Source organism: Nerophis lumbriciformis, linkage group LG07 (genome assembly GCF_033978685.3).
Source record: "Nerophis lumbriciformis linkage group LG07, RoL_Nlum_v2.1, whole genome shotgun sequence".
NCBI classification, from domain to species: Eukaryota; Metazoa; Chordata; class Actinopteri; order Syngnathiformes; family Syngnathidae; genus Nerophis; species Nerophis lumbriciformis.
Genome location: NC_084554.2, coordinates 50,848,112 through 50,875,873, shown reverse-complemented (window position 1 = coordinate 50,875,873; position 27,762 = coordinate 50,848,112). Strand labels below are relative to the sequence as shown.

At 39.4% G+C, this 27,762-nt stretch overlaps 1 protein-coding gene across 1 annotated transcript in view; it reads right to left on the bottom strand.

Moving 5' to 3' along the window:
* csrnp1b (cysteine-serine-rich nuclear protein 1b) overlaps positions 1-27,762 on the bottom strand; it is a 42,487-nt gene extending 14,725 nt beyond the window's left edge. The window contains exons 1-2 of the mRNA XM_061964693.1: positions 27,369-27,762; positions 5,206-5,404 (exon numbers count right to left, since the gene is read on the bottom strand). Of these exons, the coding sequence (XP_061820677.1) occupies positions 5,206-5,404; positions 27,369-27,731 (562 nt within the window). The 5' untranslated portion in view covers positions 27,732-27,762. The remainder of the gene's footprint in view (positions 1-5,205; positions 5,405-27,368) is intronic.

Here is a 27,762-nt window from a genome sequence, read left to right as displayed (position 1 = left end):
CATATGTACACATTATCTACTTTCATATGTACACAACATTATCTACTTTCACACGTGCACAACATTATCTACTTTCACATGTGCACAACATGCTTTACTTTCATGTGTACACAACATTATCTACTTTCACATGTACACAACATTATCTACTTTCATATGTGCACAACATGATTTACTTTCATATGCACACAACATTATCTACTTTCACATGTACACAACATTATCTACTTTCATATGTGCACAACATGATTTACTTTCATATGCACACAACATTATCTACTTTCACATGTACATGTTATCTACTTTCATATGTGCACAACATGATCTACTTTCATATGTACACAACATTATCTACTTTAATATGTACACAACATTATCTACTTTCACACGTGCACAACATGATTTACTTTCACATGTACACAACATGATCTACTTTCACATGTACACATTATCTACTTTCACATGTGCACAACATTATCTACTTTCACGTGCACAACATGATTTACTTTCATGTGTACAACATTATCTACTTTCATATGTACACAACATTATCTACATTCACATGTACACAACATTATCTACTTTCACATGTGCACAACATTATTTACTTTCACATGTGCACAACATTATTTACTTTCACATGTGCACAACATTATCTACTTTCATATGTACATATTTACTTTCATATGTGCACAATGTTATCTACTTTCATATGTACATATTTACTTTCATATGTACACAACGTTATCTACTTTCATATGTGCACAACATGATTTACTTTCACATGTACACAACATTATCTACTTTCACATGTACACAACATTATCTACTTTCATATGTACACAACATTATCTACTGTCATATGTGCACAACATGATCTACTTTCATATGTGCACACTATTACTTTCATATGTAAATAAATAAATGATAAATGGGTTGTACTTGTATAGTGCTTTTCTACCTTCAAGGTACTCAAAGCGCTTTGACACTACTTCCACATTTACCCATTCACACACACATTCACACACTGATGGAGGGAGCTGCCATGCAAGGCGCTAACCAGCACCCATCAGGAGCAAGGGTGAAGTGTCTTGCTCAGGACACAACGGACATGACGAGGTTGGTACTAGGTGGGGATTGAACCAGGGACCCTCGGGTCGCGCACGGCCATTCTTCCACTTTCACATGTACACAACATTATCTACTTTCACATGTACCGGTACACAACATTATCTACTTTCACATGTACACAACATTATCTACTTTCACACGTGCACAACATTATCTACTTTCACAAGTGCACAACATGATTTACTTTCATATGTACACAACATTATCTACTTTCACATGTGCACAACATTATCTACTTTTACATGTACACAACATTATCTACTTTCACATGTGCACAATATGATTTACTTTCACATGTACACAACATTATCTACTTTCACAACATGATTTACTTTCATATGTGCACAACATTATCTACTTTCACATGTACACAACATTATCTACTTTCACATGTGCACAACATTATTTACTTTCACATGTGCACATTATTTACTTTCACATGTACACAACATTATCTACTTTCATATGTGCACAACATGATCTACTTTCATATGTACACAACATTATCTACTTTCATATGTAAACATTATCTACTTTCATATGTACACAACATTATCTACTTTCATATGTGCACAACATGATTTACTTTCACATGTGCACAACATTATCTACTTTCACATGTACACAACATTATCTACTTTCACATGTACACATTATCTACTTTCATATGCACACAACATTATCTACTTTCATATGCACACAACATTATCTACTTTCATATGTGCACAACATTATCTACTTTCACATGTACACATTATCTACTTTCATATGTGCACAACATTATCTACTTTCACATGTACACATTATCTACTTTCATATGTACACAACATTATCTACTTTCACATGTACACATTATCTACTTTCACATGTACACAACATTATCTACTTTCATATGTGCACAACATTGGTTGTGTGCTGGGAAACAACACATGAGTGCTAAAATAACACATTTGAGCTTGTAAAAGTCAGAGCGCTCTGCTTCCTGCCCCCCTCCCCCTCCCCCATGGCCTCCTTCAGCACCTGTGCTGGTTGGATGGCGTCCTTCACACAACACTCTGTGTGTGTTTCAAATCGCTTGGCAAGCGGCCATGTTACTCTTCCTGGCTGCCGGCCCCTCGCCATCCTGGAAGCCTCGCAACAGTTTGCCCCACTGACACCCGCCCTCCTGACCCCCCCCCCCCCCCCAGCAGGCCTGTCCCCTAACGGCCAATGGATGAAGGCCCTGAAGCGTTAAAGGGGAGCTACACTTTTTGGGGGAGAATTGTGCCTGTCATTCACAACCCTTATTTATGAGAGTCAAGAACACGTATGTATTTCTTACCGTAAATTCCGGACTACATAGCGTTTCTACTCGTATGGATTCTTCATGCGTCACTGTAAGTTTTACAATGTAACTAAAACTATTCACACTTACTGAGCAGTCCCATGTGTGATGTCTGTAGGAGGGTTTCCATGCACGCGCTGTCGTAATGTAATCAAGATGGCGTCATTAGCGTTAGCAAATATGCTAACACGTTTATGAGTGTCTTGTCAGCCGCCGACTTCATTTTCCCCCGTAGAAGAAGCGCTTCTTCTTCTACGGTAAGCAGCCGCCGACTTAATTTCCCCCGTAGAAGAAGAAGCGCTTCTTCTTCTTCTATGGTAAGCAGCAGCCGACTTCATTTTCCCCCGTAGAAGAAGCACTTCTTATTCTTCTACGGTAAGCAGCCGCCGACTTCATTTTCCCCCGTAGAAGAAGAAGCGCTTCTTCTTCTTCTATGGTAAGCAGCAGCCGACTTCATTTTCCCCCATAGAAGAAGCACTTCTTATTCTTCTACGGTAAGCAGCCGCCGACTTCATTTTCCCCCGTAGAAGAAGAAGCGCTTCTTCTTCTTCTATGGTAAGCAGCAGCCGACTTCATTTTCCCCCATAGAAGAAGCACTTCTTATTCTTCTACGGTAAGCAGCCGCCGACTTAATTTTCCCCCGTAGAAGAAGAAGAGCCTCTTTTTCTTCTACGGTAAGCAGCCGCCGACTTCATTTTCAACCGTAGGAGAAGCACTTCTTCTACGGTAAGCAGCCGCCGACTTCATTTTCCCCCGTAGAAGAAGAAGAAGCAGCCACCAACTTCATTTTCCCCCGTAGAAGAAGAAGCGCTTCTTCTGCTTCTACGGTAAGCAGCCGCCGACTCCATTTGCCCCCGTAGAAGAAGAAGCGCTTCTTCTTCTACGGTAAGCAGCCGCCGACTTAATTTTCCCCCGTAGAAGAAGAAGAGCCTCTTTTTCTTCTACGGTAAGCAGCCGCCGACTTCATTTTCAACCGTAGGAGAAGCACTTCTTCTACGGTAAGCAGCCGCCGACTTCATTTTCCCCCGTAGAAGAAGAAGAAGCAGCCACCAACTTCATTTTCCCCCGTAGAAGAAGAAGCGCTTCTTCTGCTTCTACGGTAAGCAGCCGCCGACTCCATTTGCCCCCGTAGAAGAAGAAGCGCTTCTTCTTCTACGGTAAGCAGCCGCCGACTTCATTTTCCCCCGTAGAAGAAGAAGCGCTTCTTCTTCTACGGTAAGCAGCCGCCGACTTCATTTTCCCCCGTAGAAGAAGAAGCGCTTCTTCTTCTACGGTAAGCAGCCGCCGACTTCATTTTCCCCCGTAGAAGAAGAAGCGCTTCTTCTTCTACGGTAAGCAGCCGCCGACTTCATTTTCCCCCGTAGAAGAAGTGCTTCTTCTGCTTCTACGGTAAGCAGCCGCCGACTTCATTTTCCCCCATGGAAGAAGAAGCGCTTCTTCTTCTTCTACGGTAAGCAGCCGCCGACTTCATTTTCCCCCGTAGAAGAAGGGCTTCTTCTTCTACAGTAGGCAGCCGCCGACTTCATTTTCCCCCGTAGAATAAGAAGCGCTTCTTCTTCTACGGTAAGCAGCCGCCGACTTCATTTTCCCCCGTAGAAGAAGCACTTCTTCTTCTACGGTACGGAGCCGCCGACTTCATTTTCCCCCGTAGAAGAAGCGCTTCTTCTACGGTAAGCAGCCGCCGACTTCATTTTCCCCGTAGAATAAGAAGCGCTTCTTCTTCTACGGTAAGCAGCCGCCGACTTCATTTTCCCCCGTAGAAGAAGAAGCGCTTCTTCTATGGTAAGCAGCCGCCGACTTCATTTTCCCCCATAGAAGAAGCACTTCTTCTTCTACGGTAAGCAGCCGCCGACTTCATTTTCCCCCGTAGAAGAAGCGCTTCTTCTTCTACGGTAAGCAGCCGCCGACTTCATTCTCCCCCGTAGAAGAAAAAGCCATTCTTCTTCTACGGAAAGCAGCCGCCGACTTCATTTCCCCCCATAGAATAAGAAGCATTTCTTATTCTACGGTAAGCAGCCGCCGACTTCATTTTCCCCCGTAGAAGAAGTGCTTCTTCTTCTACGGTAGAAGAAGAAGCACTTCTTCTACGGTAAGCAGCCGCCGACTTCATTTTCCCCCGTAGAAGAAGCGCTTCTTCTGCGGTAAGCAGCTGCCGACTTCATTTTCCCCCGTAGAAGAAGCGCTTCTTCTTCTTCTACGGTAAGCAGCCGCCGACTTTATTTTCCCCCGTAGAAGAAGCACTTCTTCTTCTACGGTAAGCAGCCGCCGACTTCAAATTCCCCCGTAGAAGTTGCGAGACCTGTTGTGGCTCAATATTGGTCCATATATAAGGCGCACCGTATTATAAGACACACTGTCAGTTTTTGAGGAAATTGGAGGTTTTTAGGTGCGCCTTATAGTGCGGAAAATACAATATTTAAATAAGCATTTACGGAATATTTCTTTGTAAATAACTCATTTCAAAAACTGCGTCTTACAGTCCAGTGCGGCTAATATATGGAAAAATATTTTTCCCTAAAATGTAGTGGCTGCGGCGTATATATCGGTGCGCTCCATAGTCCGGAAAATTAATTTGTCATAATTTGCCCATTTTAGCTAATATTTATTTACGAATTAGAATGCATAACGTGTTCTTGTCTTACATTGTGAATGAGGGACAACATTCCAAAAAGAAGCAGGAAATTCCTTCAGCATTCCATAGCTTTATTTTGAAAAAAAAAACATTTCCCCCCCTGCAGCGTTGAACTTACCCGTGAACTGTGCGGTTGCCGGCGAGCCGGGGTTGCTGGGCGTGGAATCCAGAGTGTCGGAGTAGCAGCTCTCGCCCTCAGAGTCCCAGGCGGAGCAGGCCGACGAGAGGGAGGAGGGCGAGGGCGAGGAGTAGCACGGGTCCTTGTCCACCTCCTCAAACTTCCTCTTGAGAAGCCCGCTCATGGCGCTCATGACGATCTGCACACAACACAGCAGCGGCTTCATTAGTGCCTTGCTTCGGACGCCTTAGGACAAATATTTTGACTCGGGGGCCACATTGAGAGAAAAAATGTGTCTGAGGGGGGCCAATGTGTATACATTATATATACACAATTAGCTGTAAAAATCTGACTAACTATGAACAATAAAACACTGAATATTAACAACTTATGAACATCGCTCCTCTTCTACGTGGGATTTACAATATTAACTATGAACAATAAAACACTGAATATTAAGAACATGACATCGCTCCTCTTCTACGTGGGATTTACAATATTAACTATGAACGATAAAACACTGAATATTAACAACAAGACATCGCTCCTCTTCTACGTGGAATTTACAATATTAACTATGAACAATAAAACAGTAAATATTAACAACATAAACATCACTCCTTTTTTACGTGGGATTTACAATATTAACTATGAACAATAAAACACAGAATATTACCATATGAACATCACTCTTCTACGTGGGATTTACAATATTAACTCTGAACAATAAAACACTGAATATTAAGAACATATGAACATCGCTCCTCTTCTACGTGGGATTTACAATATTACCTATAAACAATAAAACACTGAATATTAACATATGAACATCGCTCCTCTTCTACGTGGGATTTACAATATTAACTATGAACAATAAAACACTGAATATTAACAACATATGAACATCGCTCCTCTTCTACGTGGGACTGAATATTAACATATGAACATCGGTCCTCTTCGACGTGGGATTTACAATATTAACTATGAACAATAAAACACTGAATAATAAGAACATAGCTCCTCTTTTATGTGGGATTTACAATATTAACTATGAACGATAAAACACTGAATATTAACAACATATGACATCGCTCCTCTTCTACGTGGGATTTACAATATTAACTGTGAACAATAAAACAGTAAATATTAACAACATATGAACATGCCTCCTCTTTTACGTGGGATTTACAATATTAACTATGAACAATAAAACACAGAATATTAACATATGAACATCACTCTTCTACATGGGATTTACAATATTAACTGTGAACAATAAAACACTGAATATTAAGAACATAGCTCCTCTTTTACGTGGGATTTACAATATCAACTATGAACAATAAAACACTGAAAATAACATATGAACATCGCTTCTCTTCTACGTGGGATTTACATGAACTATGAACAATAAAACACTCAATATTAACAACATATGAACATCGCTCCTATTTTTACGTGGGATTTACAATATTAACTATGAACAATAAAACACTGAAAATAACATGAACATCGCTTCTCTTCTACGCGGAATTTACAATATTAACTATGAACAATAAAACACTGAATATTAACAACATATGAACCTCGCTCCTCTTCTACGTGGGATTTACAATATTAACTATGAACAATAAAACACAGAATATTAACATATGAACATCACTCTTCTACGTGGGATTTACAATATTAACTGTGAACAATAAAACACTGAATATTAAGAACATAGCTCCTCTTTTACGTGGGATTTACAATATCAACTATGAACAATAAAACACTGAAAATAACATGAACATCGCTTCTCTTCTACGTGGAATTTACAATATTAACTATGAACAATAAAACACTGAATATTAACAACATATGAGCCTCGCTCTCTTCTACGTGGGATTTACAATATTAACTATGAACAATAAAACACTGAATATTAAGAACATAGATCCTCTTTTACGTGGGATTTACAATATTAACTATGAACAATAAAACACTGAATATTAAGAACATAGCTCCTCTTTTACGTGGGATTTACAATATTAACTATGAACGATAAAACACTGAATATTAACAACATATGACATCGCTCCTCTTCTACGTGGGATTTACAATATTAACTGTGAACAATAAAACACTAAATATTAAGAACATAGCTCCTCTTTTACGTGGGATTTACAATACTAGCTATGAACAATAAAACACTGAAAATAACATATGAACATCGCTTCTCTTCTACGTGGGATTTACAATATTAACTATGAACAATAAAACACTGAATATTAATAACATATGAACCTCGCTCCTCTTCTGGTGGGATTTACAATATTAACTATGAAAAATAAAACACTGAATATTAACAACATATGAACCTCGCTCCTCTTCTACGTGGGATTTACAATATTAACTATGAACAATAAAACACTGAATATTAAGAACATATGAACATCGCTCCTCTTTTACTTCTCAGACCAGCTCCTTGATAGTTTTGTGTCTTTTACAATCAAGCAAAACACAACAAAAATGTAACAAACGGCAAAATATCAATGCAAAGTGTAATAAACACCTACATTATGATATATTATCAAGTGAAAATCTGCTTCCGCATCTGTTCCTGACGCCATGCGCTTGGGGCTGGCTGCTCTGAAAACAAACCCCGCCCACTCTGCATTAGCTCATTGTAGTGCAGGATAAAAAAGCAATAAGGTGCAGATATAAATAAATAGATTACTGTACAGATAAATATATTGCACTTTTGCATATGCATCCAGGTTTATGGATGTATATTATATTGTCTTTATATTCCAGCGAGTTAATCCATTTTTGGGGGGAATTGAGGGGATAATTATGATGCGTTCAAGAGTCTTACGATGTTAAAGGTCTAAAATAATTATGTAGAACGGACTGAAATTCTTAATGGGCCGTATTTTGCCCAGGTTTGCCTTAGGAGGTAGAAAGACCACCACCCGGTCGCACACCGGGCATCCGCCAAACTGTTTATACAAAACAATCAAGCATTGCTCAAAACAAGAAATGATTCCTAACAGAAATTGTTTTATTAATTGAAAATAGGTAAAAGATTTATTGACTAACTTTAATCTATTTATTAATAATTGTAGTTTTATTTTTACACTCAGTCAACACAATTAGTCTTTCATTTTCCTAATATCTAACTTTCTTTTTTTAATTTTTTATACAAAAGAACAAAATGTGAGCCTCAACATGGAAAAGTAAATGGATGCAATATTGTATTACGCCACCAGAGGTCACCAAAGCACAACACGGCTGCACAGACAATGTAATGCGTCTCACATGTAACAATACCAAGGCTGCTGGCAGTAGGATGACGTCAGTGTACTGCTATTACGTCATTTTGTAGCTTGCTGTGTTCTTTTGGATGACTTTGAAGACACGAAAAGAAACATGAGACAACAAACGGAGCAGAAAGGAAAGCCTTTCACACACGCTAATATTATTATTTTAATGATTGCATGTGAGAGAGAGAAAGCCACTGAGCCGGAGGACGTAATCAATCAGAGCTCATTTGCATAAATCAACAATTAGTGGAGCCTTTGCTCCCAAATCCTATCAAGGTTTTAGAAGAAGTCGTCCAGCGAAACGCCAACACTTGTCAAACATTCCGCATCGATAAACGCGGTCACATGACCTTCCCCAGTGAAGATGCATCCTGTGAGGAGAAGTGCAGCATCAGCGATAAAAAACAATCGATCCTTTGAGAGGCAAAAGGCAGGGAAAAGGAGCTCCTGAGGAGAGAACGAGTTGAACGTGCACTCTAAAGACAAAATGTGAGTTGAACAGCAAAGGTTAGAGAATCAAACGCCGTCCCTTTGACAGTAACTGAAGATACCGGCCATTTTTCTTATTGTTTGCTTTTGTACAAGTTTATCGTGAACTACTGTGCGAGCAAAACACAGCTTTAGAATTGTTCAACACAGGTTTTGGTACGGCTGGGCGATACGGTTGAAAACCGTATCACGATGTAAGTGTTTTATATCGGTCAATATCTATCATTGACATTTTCTGTGGAAAATATACTGGATTTTATTTCTAATGGTCCTCTGATTATAATCCCTCAACTATCAAGGCAAGAGTCACATTGAACACTTAACAATAAGCTCTTAAAAATAAGGAATATGTAAGAAATGCTTCATAAAGTGTAAGAAAATTGGGCAAAGTGTGAAAATGTAAACAGAGAAACCTGAGAAGAACTATTTTCTGCAGGTTTAGTGGCGGGTGTGTAACATTAACTTGCCCTGTTATTCTTGTTTAACTATGGAAATTAATGTTTGTTATGCAGTAATTGTTTAAATATTATTAATAAATCTTTCGATATCAATAATTATTTAATTTTTTTATGACCTGTAGAAAATAAGGAGCAGGGGAATATTATGTATTAGAAATGTAACTTCCTGTGATTATAATCCCTCAGCTATCAAGGCAGGCAGGAAATGTCAACACAAGCATGGAAAACACTCAAACAATGTCAACAAAATAGTACAATCACATTGAACACTTAACAATAAGCTCTTAAAAATAAGGAAAATGTAAGAAATGCTTCATAAAATGTAAGAAAATTGGGCAAAGTGTGAGAATGTAAACAGAGAAACCTGAGAATAACTATTTTCTGCAGGTTTAGTGGCAGGAAATAACGGCTGTGTAACATTAATTTGCCCTGTTATTCTTGTTTAACTATGGAAATAAATTTTCATTATGCAGTAATTTTTTTAATATTATTAATAAATCGGTCGATATCAATAATTATTGAAATTTTTTATGACCTATAGAAATGCAACTTCCTGTGATTATTATCCCTCAGCTATCAAGGCAGGCGGGAAATGTCAACACAAGCATGGAAAACACTCAAACAATGTCAACAAAATAGTAAAATCACATTGAACACTGAACAATAAGCTCTTAAAAATAAGGAAAATGTAAGAAATGCTTCATAAAGTGTAAGAAAATTGGGCAAAGTGTGAAAATGTAAACAGAGAAATTAGGAATAATGAATATACCAACAATGGTATATTATTACCGTATTTTCCGCACCATAAGCCGCCCTGGGTTATAAACCGCGCCTTCAATGAACGGCATATTTCAAAACTTTGTCCACCTATAAGCCGCCCGGTGTTATAAGCCGCATCTAACTGCGCTAAAGGGAATGTCAAAAAAACAGTCAGGTAGGTCAGTCAAACTTTAATAATATATTAAAAAACCAGCGTGATGTGGGCGCGCATGGAGTCGTATATCAACATGGACGGAGCTGCGTGAAAAAAGCCACCCGGCCTCTTCGCGTAAACTTCCCTTAACCACTCGCTCATCTTTTCTTCATCCATCCATCCCTTCGAGTTAGCTTTTATGATGACGCCGGCTGGAAAGGTCTCTTTTGGCAAGGTCTTCCTTTTGAATATCACCATGGGTGGAAGTTTCTGGCCATTAGCATGGCAAGCTAGAACCACAGTGAAGGATGACTTCTCATTCCCTGTGGTGCGAATATTCACCGTACGTGCTCCCGTTGTATCCACAGTGCGGTTCACAGGAATATCAAAAGTCAGTGGAACCTCGTCCATGTTGATAATGTTCTCTGGCCGGATCTTTTTTTCAGCTATCTTGTTTTTACAATATGCACGGAAAGTAGCCAGCTTTTCTTGAAAGTCTTTAGGCAGTTTCTGTGAAATAGTAGTCCGTGTGCGGATGGAGAGATTGCGTCTTTTCATGAACCGGAAACCTGTCGCTTAGTAGGAGCCATTTTGTGTTCTTTACAGATGTAAACACACAAAGGAAATGAAACGTAATATCCGCGCGCTTCTTCTTCTTCTTCTATGGGGGCGGGTGGTTGCTTACAGTAGAAGAAGAAGCGCTTCCTCTTCTATGGGGGCGGGTGCTTACCTTGGCGGTTGCTTGCGTAGAAGAAGAAGCGCTTCCTGTTCTACGGGGAAAAAAGATGGCGGCTGTTTACCGTAGTTGCGAGACCTAAACTTTATGAAAATGAATCTTAATATCAATCCATATATAAAGCGCACCGGGTTATAAGCCGCACTGTCAGCTTTTGAGTAAATTTGTGGTTTTTAGGTGCGGCTAATAGTGCGGAAAATACGGTATATATAATAATGGTTAGTAGAACTGTGTTTTCATTACTGTACTAATATATATATATACATATATGATGATTGAGGGAAACCCCCCCTCATGAAACAGGCCTGTAGAGATGAAATAGTCTTGTGATTTTTTTCCCACACATACATATATATACATATATATATACATACATACATATATAAATAAATAAATAAATACATAAATAAATAAATATATATAAATATAAGAAATATTTTAATTTCAGTGAATTCTAGCTATAAATATAAATATCAATATATCTCCCGAATTCGGAGGTCTCAAGGTTGGCAAGTATGAGGCGGCCAAAGGACTTGTAGGGGGAGTGTGACCTGCACGCTGCCTCTTATCAGCTGTTATGCAATGTCAGCAAGCTTCAGGCCGCAACATGGAGCAATTACGTCAAAAAAAGAAGTTACAAGGACAGTGTGACAAGGATAAGGGAGAAGACATCTTATCACGTCCCCTCCCTGCACGCAGAGCGAATGAACCACTTTGCCGCAAAGACCGCCGTGCTCCAGACCCCCCGCGCTCGTACCCGTGCATGACTTTTCACAGAAATGAAATAAAGCAAACAAAGCGGCGAGGCGTCCTCAAGGGAGCGCAGAGTGCCAGCTCAGCAAAGTCTTTTTAATTAAAAGCTGCGGCGAGGCGGCCGGGAGCAGGATGGGAGGGACCGGAGGGTGTCAGAAGTGGGTCATTGTCTCTTGACTGCAGCCCACCTGACACATTGATTTGCTAATCCTGCTCAACGGGCAGAAACAATGGCCAGAGGTTAATCCCAGTTTGTGCAGCGCACGGAGGAAGACCACGAGGCCGCCGAAGGGGGGGGGAAAGGTGGCCGAGTGAAGGAGAGCAGTGCGAGGGCTGAGACGAGACAGCGCGGCCGGAACCCAGACCTAAATGGTGCATCGCTGTCCTTCCGTCGGGGTAGGACAGGAAGCATCCATCGCCACCTCAGCACAAAGAGCGAAACAACAAACATTATCATTTACTATTGACAACAGAATGCTGCACAAACAGCAGCAAGACAGTGGACTTTGTCCAGACTTGATAAGAGAACATGTGTCAAGCGCCACCGAGAGATTTTGCATCACAGATGTCCAAAGTGCAGCATGGACACCATTTCTAGCCTGCAGCTGCTTTTTTTTTCTGTTTTTTTTTTTTTTTTTACTGGCCTGCAGCACTAATTCCACACATTCAATCAGCCAAATCTCCCTACAAAAAACACCCAAAAACCAAATATATACAGTAATTATATATGCTTTATACATATATACATACCGTATACAATTTATACTTTATACATATATACATACAGTCACGATCAAAGGTTTACATACACTTGTAAACAGTGTTTCCCCCAGAAAATGTGTTAGTTAAGGTGGTGTCTCTCCAGGGGGAGGCGTGACAGGCGGACGGACGGGGAAGGGGGTGGGTAACTCGGCCTGTCACCATCACGTCTCCACCTCATCGCTGAATGGCGATATACGAGTCCTAGTTACCTGAGATACTAAGTATGTCATTATTATGACTTACTAAGTCACAATAATGACAAAATAATGACTTACTAAGTGAAATGAACGACTTACTAGCGTTTGCAAAAAGCGTCTGAAAAAAATTGTTAAAAGTGGGGCCAATGTTGACATATGCTCAACTCCATCCATCCATCCATCTTCTTCCGCTTATCCGAGGTCGGGTCGCGGGGGCAGCAGCCTAAGCAGGGAAGCCCAGACTTTCCTCTCCCCAGCCACTTCGTCCAGCTCTTCCCGGGGGATCCCGAGGCGTTCCCAGGCCAGCCGGGAGACATAGTCTTCCCAACGTGTCCTGGGTCTTCCCCGTGGCCTCCTACCGGTTGGACGTGCCCTAAACACCTCCCGAGGGAGGCGTTCGGGTGGCATCCTGACCAGATGCCCGAACCACCTCATCTGGCTCCTCTCGATGTGGAGGAGCAGCGGCTTTACTTTGAGCTCCCCTCGGATGGCAGAGCTTCTCACCCTATCTCTAAGGGAGAGCCCCGCCACCCGGCGGAGGAAACTCATTTCGGCCGCCTGTACCCGTGATCTTGTCCTTTCGGTCATAACCCAAAGCTCATGACCATAGGTAAGGATGGGAACGTAGATCGACCGGTAAATTGAGAGCTTTGCCTTCCGGCTCAGCTACTTCTTCACCACAACGGATCGATACAGCGTCCGCATTACTGAAGTTGCCGCACCGATCCGCCTGTCGATCTCACGATCCACTTTTCCCTCACTCGTGAACAAGACTCCTAGGTACTTGAACTCCTCCACTTGGGGCAGGGTCTCCTCCCCAACCCGGAGATGGCACTCCACCCTTTTCTGGGCGAGAACCATGGACTCGGACTTGGAGGTGCTGATTCTCATCCCAGTCGCTTCACACTCGGCTGCGAACCGATCCAGCGAGAGCTGAAGATCCTGGCCAGATGAAGCCATCAGGACCACATCATCTGCAAAAAGCAGAGACCTAATCCTGCAGCCACCAAACCGGATCCCCTCAACGCCTTGACTGCGCCTAGAAATTCTGTCCATAAAAGTTATGAACAGAATCGGTGACAAAGGGCAGCCTTGGCGGAGTCCAACCCTCACTGGAAACGTGTCCGACTTACTACCGGCAATGCGGACCAAGCTCTGACACTGATCGTACAGGGAGCGGACAGCCACAATCAGACAGTCCGATACCCCATACTCTCTGAGCACTCCCCACAGGACCTCCCGAGGGACACGGTCAAATGCCTTCTCCAAGTCCACAATGCTCAACTCATCATGCTTAATTTATAACAGCATTTGGGAAGCCTGTAGTTGATTTTTATTGTGTAAATGTCATATTTTTTATCAACAAATGATAGCAGGGACCCTGCCATTCAAAACTAGGCTGCTACATTACTAATGATTAATGTAACTATAGCTGAAAAATATAGTACAATAGCAATAGGAGAGACTATTCATCCCTGAACACCATGGAGTTCATGTAGGCTTTATGATGCAGTTGCGTTATTATATCAACTATCAGAGACAGAAACTCTTCATTTAACATAATGTCCTTCTTTGCTGCTTCAACACAGCTCAATCAACACAGAAAAAGGTAAAGTGAAATAACTTAGTTTTTAACTGTAGGTCAATAATGCTTGTCTTTCTCTCAGACAGACACACACACCGCACAGTGAGCTAACGTTACGCTAAAAGCTAATTAGCCTTCACCTCAAGGACTGCGAGCGAGCTGAGCTGCCGCTTATGTTTCTAGAACGTCAACGGGCTAATAGTGATGTTACTAGTAGTTGAGTTGAGGACTGGGAGGTGTTTATTATAATTTGGGGAGAGTCCGCTGCCTTAAGCTTACCTGCTAAACACCTATCTGCTCACCACACCGTCTCTCCTCTCTGCCTGTGCCGTGAGAACTGACTTTATGCGCTCTGAATACGCACTGCTGATTGGCTGTTACCGCTCCGTTAGTTTAGGCGGTGGCTCTTTGTTGTTAAGGCGGCCGCCTTAACAACAAAGCGCTGCGGGAAACCCTGCTTGTAAAGAACATAATGTCATGGCTGTCTTGAGTTTCCAATCATTTCTACAACTCTTATTTTTTTGTGATAGAGTGATTGGAGCACATACTTGTTGGTCACAAAAAAACATTCATGAAATTTGGTTCTTTTATGAATTTATTATGGGTGTACTGAAAATGTGCTGGGTCAAAAGTATACATACAGCAATGTTAATATTTGCTTACATGTCCCTTGGCAAGTTTCACTGCAATAAGGCTCTTTTGGTAGCCATCCACAAGCTTCTGGTTTAATTTTTGACCACTCCTCTTGACAAAATTGGTGCAGTTCAGCTAAATGTGTTGGTTTTCTGACATGGACTTGTTTCTTCAGCATTGTCCACACGTTTAAGTCAGGACTTTGGAAGGCCATTCTAAAGCCTTCATTCTAGCCTGATTTAGCCGTAACGTTAGCTCACTGTGCGGTGTGTGTGTGTCTGTCTGAGAGAAAGACAAGCATTATTGACCTACAGTTAACAACTAAGTTATTTCACTTTACCTTTTTCTGTGTTGATTGAGCTGTGTTGAAGCAGCAAAAAAGGGCATTATGTTAAATGCAGCGGCATGGCGTAGTGGGTAGAGCAACCGTGCCAGAAACCTGAGGGTTGCAGGTTCGCTCCCCGCCTCTTACTATCCAAAAATCGCTGCCGTTGTGTCCTTGAGCGGGACACTTCACCCTTTGCCCCCGGTGCCACTCACACCGGTGAATTGAATGATGAATGATAGGTGGTGGTCGGAGGGGCCATTGGCGCAAATTGCAGCCACGCTTCCGTCATTCTACCCCAGGGCAGATGTGGCTATGAAAGTAGCTTACCACCCCCAGGTGTGAATGATGGGTTCTACATGTAAAGCGACTTTGGGTACTTAGAAAAGCGCTATATAAATCCCAGCTATTATTATTATTATTATTATTCCTTTACTGTGTTTTGGGGTCATTGTCCTGTTGGAACACCCAACTGCGCCCAAGACCCAACCTCCGGGATGATGATTTTAGCTTGTCCTGGATAATTTGGAGGTAATCCTCCTTTTTCATTGTCCCATTTACTCTCTGTAAAGCAGCAGTTCCATTGGCAGCAAAACAGACCCAGAGCATAATACTACCACCACCATGCTTGACGGTAGGTTTGGTGTTCCTGGGATTAAAGGCTTCACCTTTTCTCCTCCAAACACATTGCTGGGTATTGTGGCAAAACAGCTAAATTTTTGTTTCATCTGACATCACATGGACAAAGATAAGACCTTCTGGAGGAAAGTTCTGTGGTCTGATGAAATAAATATCTATATCAATGGAATAAAAACTACTATCGTTATGGGAGTATTATATATTTGTGTCCATAAGACAGTGAACAGTATCTATCTTTGATGATTTGTACAAGTCTGCTCTTGTTTAGTTCGTGCTTCCTTCAGGATGGAACCAATCCAAGACAGTCTTTAACTTTAACTTACTAGTGCTGAGATATCAGATGAGATCACGCGGGTGTTAAAGGACTTCTTTTGAAAATATCTATTGATCTTTGTCTATGGGGCCCACATGAATACGCCTCTCAAGTAGCACTAAAGTTCCACGCTCAGACCATCGCCATGAAAAACTCGACTGTAAGTCACTCGTGCTTCTTAGTTCAGCAAACATCAGAAGGGTTTTTTTTTTTTTCTTGTGCTTTACTGCAACAACCGATAAGTTAGTTTTGTTACATTTGCAGTAAATGTTAGTCAGGTTACATTGTTGAAGACTCAAATGTGTTTCCTTTTTTATGCATTCTAACTTGTAAATAAATAATAGCAAAAGTCAGCTAACAATGGAGCTAATGTGAGTCGCTCTATTCCACCTATAAAGTGCTCTAAAAACATTCACACACCTCCATTAAGGTTTTATTTGAGTATATATGTAATGTAGTAACATTCATAATAACATGTAATATTTACATATTTTGCTCCTTTTAAGCATACGGCGTCGTATTAACTAATTAACGTTCAACAACAACAAGACTAATAATCATGTCAGACTTGATGAGAGACAACAAAGACTACTTTGGTACAAATAATGATCCACAAACTTCTATTTTTGAACCTGAATATAAGGAGGATGACCTACAAGTTTGCTGAACAGATGCAGCTTCATCTACACTAAGCATCATGTAGCAGTATTGCTAAGCACTAAACAAGATGGATAAACACCATAAAACAATCACTTACTGTACAATGTCTTCTCTCACTGGGATAAAGACTGATGGGATGTTTATATATTCCCCTTTACATGAACTATTCATCATAATCCTTACAAAATATATTTTTTAAAGTGCTTTTTTTCGTGTATTTTGGTCATTTTAAGCGTACGTGTTTATGGAGGGAGGTGTGGCCAACGCGCCTGCAGGAGCAAAGGTCACCGCCTCTGTCTATGGTGCTGAGGACGAGCACCATCGGATAGGGGCGGGGCATGTGCTGACGGCGAGACACAGCTGGCAGGTGATTAGATTTCACAGGTGGTACGTGTTAATCTAATCATCGGTTGTCTTTAACAGTAAGCGGCCGGGAGCAGGAGGGGAGAGAGGATACAGACGTGGCTGAAAAGTCGCGCCCTGCTGGAGAGAAAACTTGTGATAAAATCTATGTACATTAAAACCTGGTTAAAAACTGCACGCTTGGCTCTGGTGCTGTGTCTGGGAAGCAACTTCCACAGTGTTAATTAACGTTCACTATTTCCTTCAACAACAACAAGACTACTAATCATGGCAGACTTGAGAGACAACAAAGACTACTTTGGTACAAATAATGATACAAAAACTTCTATTTTTTTTAACCTGAATATAAGGAGGATGACCTACAAGTTTTAGAAGCTTTCGTCAAACACTAAGCATCATGTATCAGTATTGCTAAGTGCTAAACCAGATATAGAAACATAATAAAGCAATCACTTACTGTACAAGGTCTGCTGGAATAAAGACTGATGGGATGTTTATATATTCCCCTTGACATGAATTATTCATCATAATCCTTACAAAATATATATTTTTAAAGTGTTTATTTTTCCGTGTATTTTGATCATTTTAAGCATACGTGTTAATTAACGTTCACTATTTCCTTCAACAACAACAAGACTACTAATCATGGCAGACTTGAGAGACAACAAAGACTACTTTGGTACAAATAATTATCCAAAAACTTCAAATTTTTTGAACCTGAATATAAGGAGGATGACCGACAAGTTTTAGAAGCTTTCGTCAAACACTAAGCATCATGTAGCAGTATTGCTAAGTGCTAAACCAGATATAGAAACATAATAAAGCAATCACTTACTGTACAAGGTCTGCTGGAATAAAGACTGGTGGGATGTTAATATCTTCCCCTTGACATGAATTATTCATCATAATCCTTACAAAATATATATTTTTAAAGTGTTTATTTTTCCGTGTATTTTGATCATTTTAAGCATACGTGTTAATTAACGTTCACTATTTCCTTCAACAACAACAAGACTACTAATCATGGCAGACTTGAGAGACAACAAAGACTACTTTGGTACAAATAATGATCCAAAAACTAATATATTTTTTGAACCTGAATATAAGGAGGATGACCGACAAGTTTTAGAAGCGTTCGTCAAACACTAAGCATCATGTAGCAGTATTGCTAAGTGCTAAACCAGATATAGAAACATAATAAAGCAATCACTTACTGTACAAGGTCTGCTGGAATAAAGACTGATGGGATGTTAATATCTTCCCCTTGACATGAATTATTCATCATAATCCTTACAAAATATATATTTTTAAAGTGTTTATTTTTCCGTGTATTTTGATCATTTTAAGCATACGTGTTAATTAACGTTCACTATTTCCTTCAACAACAACAAGACTACTAATCATGGCAGACTTGATGAGAGACAACAAAGACTACTTTGGTACAAATAATGATCCAAAAACTTATATTTTTTTGAACCTGAATATAAGGAGGATGACTTACAAGTTTTAGAAGCTTCCGTTTTATTCATGCTGATTTTAAATCGATTCACACATTTCAAAAACTTTTTTTTTTAAATTAAAATCTTGTTTTTCAAAATATGTTTTTAGGCCATCTCCACGGAACCGGGGGGAACCTTTCTAACCCGTTGAAAAAGTTTCATTATAATTTTAATACCAAATAACAGTAGTTTGAATCGAGGTCGTGTCGAATCGAAAATACATTTTGGATCGAATCATCAGCCCCGGAATCTGAATCGGAAAGAATCGTTAGGTGCCCAAAGAGTCACAGTCCTAACAATGAGCTTTCTGTCCTGGCGCGGCTAAAACTGCGTTAGCACTTATTATAACAACATTGCTAATGCTTAATATAAATTCACGACATGTAAATAGAGAATTGTTGACTTTTTTGGATGTTTTTTAAAAGGCACAATTGTGTTCCCCTTTTAGCTGCCATTGTTAGCCACCTTGTACTAGCTGTATTTTACGAGTTAGAATGCATAACAAGATAAACCAAAAAAAAAAGTCTCCTTTAATGAATAAAAATGTGAAGAATAAACATTTCATTCTTCAAAATGCGGCCTTCAGGGGAACACGTGGTTTATGTTCTGTTCATAAAGTGTGATGATGTGTGTGTGTGTGTGTGTGTGTGTGTGTGTACGGACGCCGACAAGACAACAAATTGACTTGAAAAGAGCGCCTCCTGCTGGTAGGGAGTTGAACGTTCCCGAGCGGAAGCGGAGAAACATTCCGTTCCCTGGTCGCGTTCCCGGCTTTCCAGAAAGGCGAGGGAGGACTGTACAAAACAAATAAATAATGTCATGTCGCCACGCCGCAGGAATTCCACCCTGGCGGCCGGGAAAGACGCTCAATCTAAGCCAGATGTTTCCCGCTCGGAAAGTCTTGACACTTGGCGCGCCAAAGCCGCACACCTGACTGTGTGCACGTGCAAATCGCACACGCCGCCATTAATCTGGGGCGCCCTTGGAAGTTTGGAGGAGGAGGAGGAGGGGGGGGTTGAAGGTCGAATGGAAGCTGCTGCCTTTAGGACAGGGGTCGGCAAACCAAAATGTTGAAAGAGCCATATTGGACCAAAAATACCACACAAAAAATCTGTCTGGAGCGGCAGAAACATAAAAGCCTTATAATGAAGGCAACACATGATGTAAGTGTCTGTATTAGCCTACTATCAAAATTACTTTGTCTTATATAAGTGTTATAATGAAGACAGCACATGATGTAAGTGTCTATATTAGCCTACTATCAAAATTACTTTGTCTTATATAAGTGTTATAATGAAGACAGCACATGATGTAAGTGTCTATATTAGCTATATTAGCCTACTATCAAAATGACTTAAAAAGTGTTATAATGAAGACAACACATGTGTCTATTAGCTATATTAGCCTACTATCAAAATGACTTTAAAAGTGTTATAATGAAGACAGCACATGATGTGTCTATATTAGCCTACTATCAAAATTAGCTTAAAAGTCCTATATAAGCTATATTATATAATCTTATGTAAGATATATTAGCCTACTATCAAAATGACTTTAAAAGTCTTATATAAGTGTTATAATGAAGACAACATGTGATGTAAGTGTCTATATTAGCCTACTATCAAAATGACTTTAAAAGTCTTATAATGAAGGCAACACATGATGCAAGTGTCTATATTAGCCTACTATCAAAATGACTTAAAAAGTGTTATAATGAAGACAGCACATGATGTAAGTTTCTATATTAGCCTACTATCAAAATGACTTTAAAAGTGTTATAATGAAGACAGCACATGATGTAAGTTTCTATATTAGCCTACTATCAAAATGACTTTAAAAGTCTTATATAAGTGTTATAATGAAGACAACATGTGATGTAAGTGTCTATATTGTCTATATTAGCCTACTATCAAAATGACTTTAAAAGTCTTATAATGAAGGCAACACATGATGTGTCTATATTAGCTATATTAGCCTACTATCAAAATGACTTTAAAAGTCTTATATAAGTGTTATAATGAAGACAGCACATGATGTAAGTGTCTATATTAGCCTACTATCAAAATTACCTTAAAAGTCTTACATAAGTGTTATAATGAAGACAACACATGATGTAAGTGTCTATATTAGCTGTACTAGCCTACTATCAAAATGACTTAAAAAGTCTAATGTATTATAATGAAGACAACACATGTGTCTATTAGCCATATTAGCCTACTATCAAAATTACTTTAAAAGTGTTATAATGAAGACAGCACATGATGTAAGTTTCTATATTAGCCTACTATCAAAATGACTTTAAAAGTCTTATATAAGTGTTATAATGAAGACAACATGTGATGTAAGTGTCTATATTAGCTATATTAGCCTACTATCAAAATGACTTTAAAAGTCTTATAATGAAGGCAACACATGATGTGTCTATATTAGCTATATTAGCCTACTATCAAAATGACTTTAAAAGTCTTATAATGAAGGCAACACATGATGTGTCTATATTAGCTATATTAGCCTACTATCAAAATGACTTTAAAAGTCTTATATAAGTGTTATAATGAAGACAGCACATGATGTAAGTGTCTATATTAGCTATATTAGCCTACTATCAAAATTACCTTAAAAGTCTTACATAAGTGTTATAATGAAGGCAACACATGATGCAAGTGTCTATATTAGCTGTATTAGCCTACTATCAAAATGACTTTTAAAAGTTTTATATAAGTGTTATAATGAAGACAGCACATGAAGTAAGTGTCTATATTAGCCTACTATCAAAATGACTTTAAAAGTCTTATAATGAAGGCAACACATGATGTGTTTGTATTAGCTATATTAGCCTACTATCAAAATGACTTTACAAGTCTTATATAAAAGTGTTATATTGAAGACAATACATAATGTAAGTGTGTATATTAGCTATATTAGCCTACTATCAAAATGACTTTAAAAGTCTCATATAACTGTTATAATGAAGGCAACACTTGATGTAAGTGTCTATATTAGCCTACTATCAAAATGACTATGTGTCGCAGGCTGACGCAAATCTTCAATGCCAAAAATGTTGAAATGTAATATTTATTCGACACATTTTTACAACACTGGAAAACATTAGTAAAACTTCTCAGAGGGTGAGAACACTCCTGGAAATGACCATCTTAGAATGGCCAAAAGATATAGATGTGTGTGTCCAAGTTAAAGGAAACATCTTCCTCTAATGGATGTATTACAATCTTTGCAAGATGGATAAAATTTGCTGTGGTCTGGAACAACATGGCGCACGAACAACTATCAGAAATGCAGCCAATATTACGGACCGATAATGTGTCATGAGACATGCAAATATGAACTAAATACACAGAAGTCAAGGAAATTAAATTAGCTCAAATATACCCACAAACGAGGCCTAATGATGCAATATGTACACACAGTTAGCATAAATAGCTTGATTAGAACTCCAACAAGTCAATAACATCAACAAAGCACACCTTTGTGCATTCAGGCACAGCATAAAAAGTTTGGTGGACGAAATGAGACAAGGAAAAAGTGACATGAAACACGACGTTCTGTGGCAGCATCAGAGAAAGTTGCACATGTAAACAAACTGCGGTGCGTTCGAGGACCGCCGAAACTAGTAGGAGAAAACAGTGCTCGCCAAATATAAACAGTGGGATTTCTAACGGTTAGGGAGGTTTGTGTCATGTTTGTCCTCCTACACAAACCATATGAAAAGGAGAAAAATATAAACATGCTAAAAAGACAAATAGAAGCTAAACAAAGGATCCTTCTCCTCATTGCACGCCAACACATAATGTCAGACTAGATAAAAGACAACAAAGACCACTTTGGGACAAATGATGATGCAGAAACTTCTATTTTTGAGCCCGAGTATAAGGAGGATGACCTACAAGTTTTCGAAGCTGTGTGCTAAACAGATGCAGCTTCAGTCAAACAATAAGCATCATGTAGCAGTGTTGCTAAGTGCTAAACAAGATGCACAAACATCATAAAACAACCACTTACTGTACGACGTCTGCTCGCACTGAGATAAAGACTGATGGGATGTTTATATCTTCCCCTTTTCGTGAACTATTCATCATAACCCTCACAAAATATTTCTTAAAAAAAAGAATTTTACGCAATCGTGTTAACCAACGTTCACTATTTCTTTCAACAACAACAAGACTACTAATCATTGCAGACTTGAAAGACAACAAAGACTACTTTGGGACAAATGATGATCTAAAAACTTCTATTTTCGAACCCGAATATAAGGAGGATGACCTACAAGTTTTCGAAGCTGTGTGCTAAACAGATGCAGCTTTCGTCAAACACTAAGCATCATGTAGCAGTGTTGCTAAGTGCTAAAACAAGAAGTACAAACATCATAAAACAACCACTTACTGTACAACGTCTGCTCTCACTGGGATAAAGACTGATGGGATGTTTATATATTCCCCTTTTCGTGAACTATTCATCATAACTAACCCTCACAAAATATTTCTTAAAAAGTGTTTTTAAAAAAAAAAATCATTTTAAGCATTCGTGTTAACCAACGTTCACTATTTCTTTCAACAACAACAAGACTACTAATCATGGCAGACTTGAAAGACAACAAAGACTACTTTGGGACAAATGATGATGCAAAAACTTCTATTTTTGAGCCCGAGTATAAGGAGGATGACCTACAAGTTTTCGAAGCTGTGTGCTAAACAGATGCAGCTTCAGTCAAACACTAAGCATCATGTAGCAGTGTTGCTAAGTGCTAAAACAAGATGTACAAACATCATAAAACAACCACGTACTGTACAATGTCTGCTCTCACTGGGATAACGACTGGTGGGATGTTTATATATTCCCCTTTTCGTGAACTATTCATCATAACTAACCCTCACAAAATATTTCTTAAAAAGTGTTTAAAAAAAAAAAAAATCATTTTAAGCATTCGTGTTAACCAACGTTCACTATTTCTTTCAACAACAACAAGACTACTAATCATGGCAGACTTGAAAGACAACAAAGACTACTTTGGGACAAATGATGATGCAAAAACTTCTATTTTTGAGCCCGAGTATAAGGAGGATGACCTACAAGTTTTCGAAGCTGTGTGCTAAACAGATGCAGCTTCAGTCAAACACTAAGCATCATGTAGCAGTGTTGCTAAGTGCTAAAACAAGATGTACAAACATGATAAAACAACCACTTACTGTACAACGTCTGCTCTCACTGAGATAAAGACTGATGGGATGTTTATATCTTCCCCTTTCCATGAACTATTTATCATAACCCTCACAAAATATTTCTTAAAAAGTGTTTTTTTTTATCATTTTAAGCATTCATGTTAATCAACTTTCACTATTTCCTTCAACAACAACACGACTACTAATCATGGCAGACAATAAAGACTACTTTGGGACAAATGATGATCCAGAAACTTATATTTTTGAGCTTGAGTATAAGGAGGATGACCTACAAGTTTTCGAAGCTGTGTGCTAAACAGATGCAGCTTTCGTCAAACACTAAGCATCATGTAGCAGTGTTGCTAAGTGCTAAAACAAGATGTACAAACATCATAAAACAACCACTTACTGTACAATGTCTGCTCTCACTGGGATAAAGACTGATGGGATGTTTATATCTTCCCCTTTCCATCATAATCTTCACAAAATATTTCTTAAAAAGGAGTTTAAAAAAAATAATCATTTTAAGCATACGTGTTAATTAACGTTCACTATTTCCTTCAACAACAACAAGACTCCTAATCATGTCAGACTTGATGAGAGACAACAAAGACTACTTTGGGACAAATGATGATCCAGAAACTTCTATTTTTGAGCCTGAGTATAAGGAGGGTGACCTACAAGTTTTAGAAGCTGTGTGCTAAACAGATGCAGCTTTCGTCAAACACTAAGCATCATGTAGCAGTGTTGCTAAGTGCTAAAACAAGATGTACAAACATCATAAAACAACCACATACTGTGCAATGTCTGCTCTCACTGGGATAACGACTGGTGGGATATTTATATATTCCCCTTTTCGTGAACTATTCATCATAACCCTCACAAAATATTTCTTAAGAAGTGTTTTTAAAAAAAAAAATGTTTTAAGCATTCGTGTTAACCAACGTTCACTATTTCTTTCAACAACAACAAGACTACTAATCATGGCAGACTTGAAAGACAACAAAGACTACTTTGGGGCAAATGATGATGCAGAAACTTCTATTTTTGAGCCCGAGTATAAGGAGGATGAGCTACAAGTTTTCGAAGCTGTGTGCTAAACAGATGCAGCTTCAGTCAAACACTAAGCATCATGTAGCAGTGTTGCTAAGTGCTAAAACAAGATGTACAAACATGATAAAACAACCACTTACTGTACAACGTCTGCTCTCACTGAGATAAAGACTGATGGGATGTTTATATCTTCCCCTTTCTATGAACTATTTATCATAACCCTCACAAAATATTTCTTAAAAAGTGTTTTTTTTTATCATTTTAAGCATTCGTGTTAATCAACGTTCACTATTTCCTTCAACAACAACAAGACTACTAATCGTGGCAGACAATAAAGACTACTTTGGGACAAATGATGATCCAGAAACTTATATTTTTGAGCCTGAGTATAAGGAGGATGACCTACAAGTTTTAGAAGCTGTGTGCTAAACAGATGCAGCTTCCGTCAAACACTAAGCATCATGTAGCAGTGTTGCTAAGTGCTAAAACAAGATGTACAAACATGATAAAACAACCACTTACTGTACAATGTCTGCTCTCACTGGGATAAAGACTGATGGGATGTTTATATCTTCCCCTTTTCGTGAACTATTCATCATAACCCTCACAAAATATTTCTTAAAAAAAAGAATTTTACGCAATCGTGTTAACCAACGTTCACTATTTCTTTCAACAACAACAAGACTACTAATCATGGCAGACTTGAAAGACAACAAAGACTACTTTGGGACAAATGATGATGCAGAAACTTCTATTTTTGAGCCCGAGTATAAGGAGGATGACCTACAAGTTTACGAAGCCGTGTGCTTAACAGATGCAGCTTCAGTCAAACACTAAGCATCATGTAGCAGTGTGGCTAAGTGCTAAAACAAGATGTACAAACATGATAAAACAACCACTTACTGTACAACGTCTGCTCTCACTGAGATAAAGACTGATGGGATGTTTATATCTTCCCCTTTCTATGAACTATTTATCAAAACCCTCACAAAATATTTCTTAAAAAGTGTTTTTTTAAATCATTTTAAGCATTCGTGTTAATCAACGTTCACTATTTCCTTCAACAACAACAACAAGACTACTAATCGTGGCAGACAATAAAGACTACTTTGGGACAAATGATCATCCAGAAACTTATATTTTTGAGCCTGAGTATAAGGAGGATGACCTACAAGTTTTCGAAGCTGTGTGCTAAACAGATGCAGCTTTCGTCAAACACTAAGCATCATGTAGCAGTGTTGCTAAGTGCTAAAACAAGATGTACAAACATCATAAAACAACCACTTACTGTACAATGTCTGCTCTCACTGGGATGTTTATATCTTCCCCTTTCCATCATAATCTTCACAAAATATTTCTTAAAAAGGAGTTTAAAAAAAAACAACATTTTAAGCATACGTGTTAATTAACGTTCACTATTTCCTTCAACAACAACAAGACTACTAATCATGTCAGACTTGATGAGAGACAACAAAGACTACATTGGTACAAATGATCCAAAAACTTCTATTTTTGAACCTGAATATAAGGAGGATGACCTACAAGTTTTAGCTGTGTGCTAAACAGATGCAGCTTACATCAAACACTAAGCATCATGTAACAGTGTTGCTAAACAAGATGTACAAACATCATAAAACAACCACTTACTGTACAATGTCTGCTGGAATAAAGACTTTCTTTTCCATTTTCATACATATTTGAAAAAGCTCAAAGGAGCCACAAGGGCGGCGCTAAAGAGCCACATGCAGCTCTGGAGCCGCGGGTTGCTGACCCCCCATTTTAGGACAACAGGAAGTGGGCATTGAGTGTTTGTCAGATATAAACAGCAGGATGTGAGGAGAAATAGTCCATTTGTGGCAAGAGAGGAATATAAACATGCTAAGAAGACAAAGCTAAACAAAGGATCCTTCTCCTCATTGCACTCCAACACATCTTTACTCCAAACAACCGGCGGAGGTCGCCCTGGAGACGCTTTCAAGTCGCCATTATTGGCAATATTGCCGATACGATCATCGATATTGCCAGCAACAGCCCAACAATGGTCCAAGTTATCGTCAATAAGATGGGAGTTCATGTCAGAAACAATGGTGTCTGACATGTCAGCTGGCGGCGCTCACACACTCCAAAGCAAATCGAGGCCGATAACAAACAAGCAGGCAAACTTGACAGAAAGGTGGTATCGGCCACCACATCGACGCCAATGGATCGATACGCCGATCGACGCGTCAAATAAGGAGCGACTTTGAAACACAAAAGAAAGTAAAAGGTGATAAAAAAAAAACAAAAAAAAACATCTTCCTCACCAGCGGCGCAGTCCGGGCAGCATGAGACGTGATGGCGTTCATCCACGGGACGAGAACGTGATGGCGTTCATCCACGGGACGAGACGAGGGGAGGAAAGATGAAAGGATCCCCGCGCGGTTCGTGGCCGATTTCGTGCGCCTGCTGGCGGCGACGGAGAGTCTGCTCGTCTGAGCTCGGCGGAGAAACACTCGAGCTTTTCTGGCGTCAGTGGAAAACTCCTCCCGGCGTGTGTCGTGACGCAGGCCGTGACACACGCAGGAGGCGGCGGCCATTGTGCTTCCTCCTCCTCCACCTCCTCCCCCTCCTATGACGTCATCGTGCTCCTCCCACGTGACTACGTCGACTACAATCGGCTGCGTCATTTTGTCACGCAACTATTTCGGCCAAAACAAG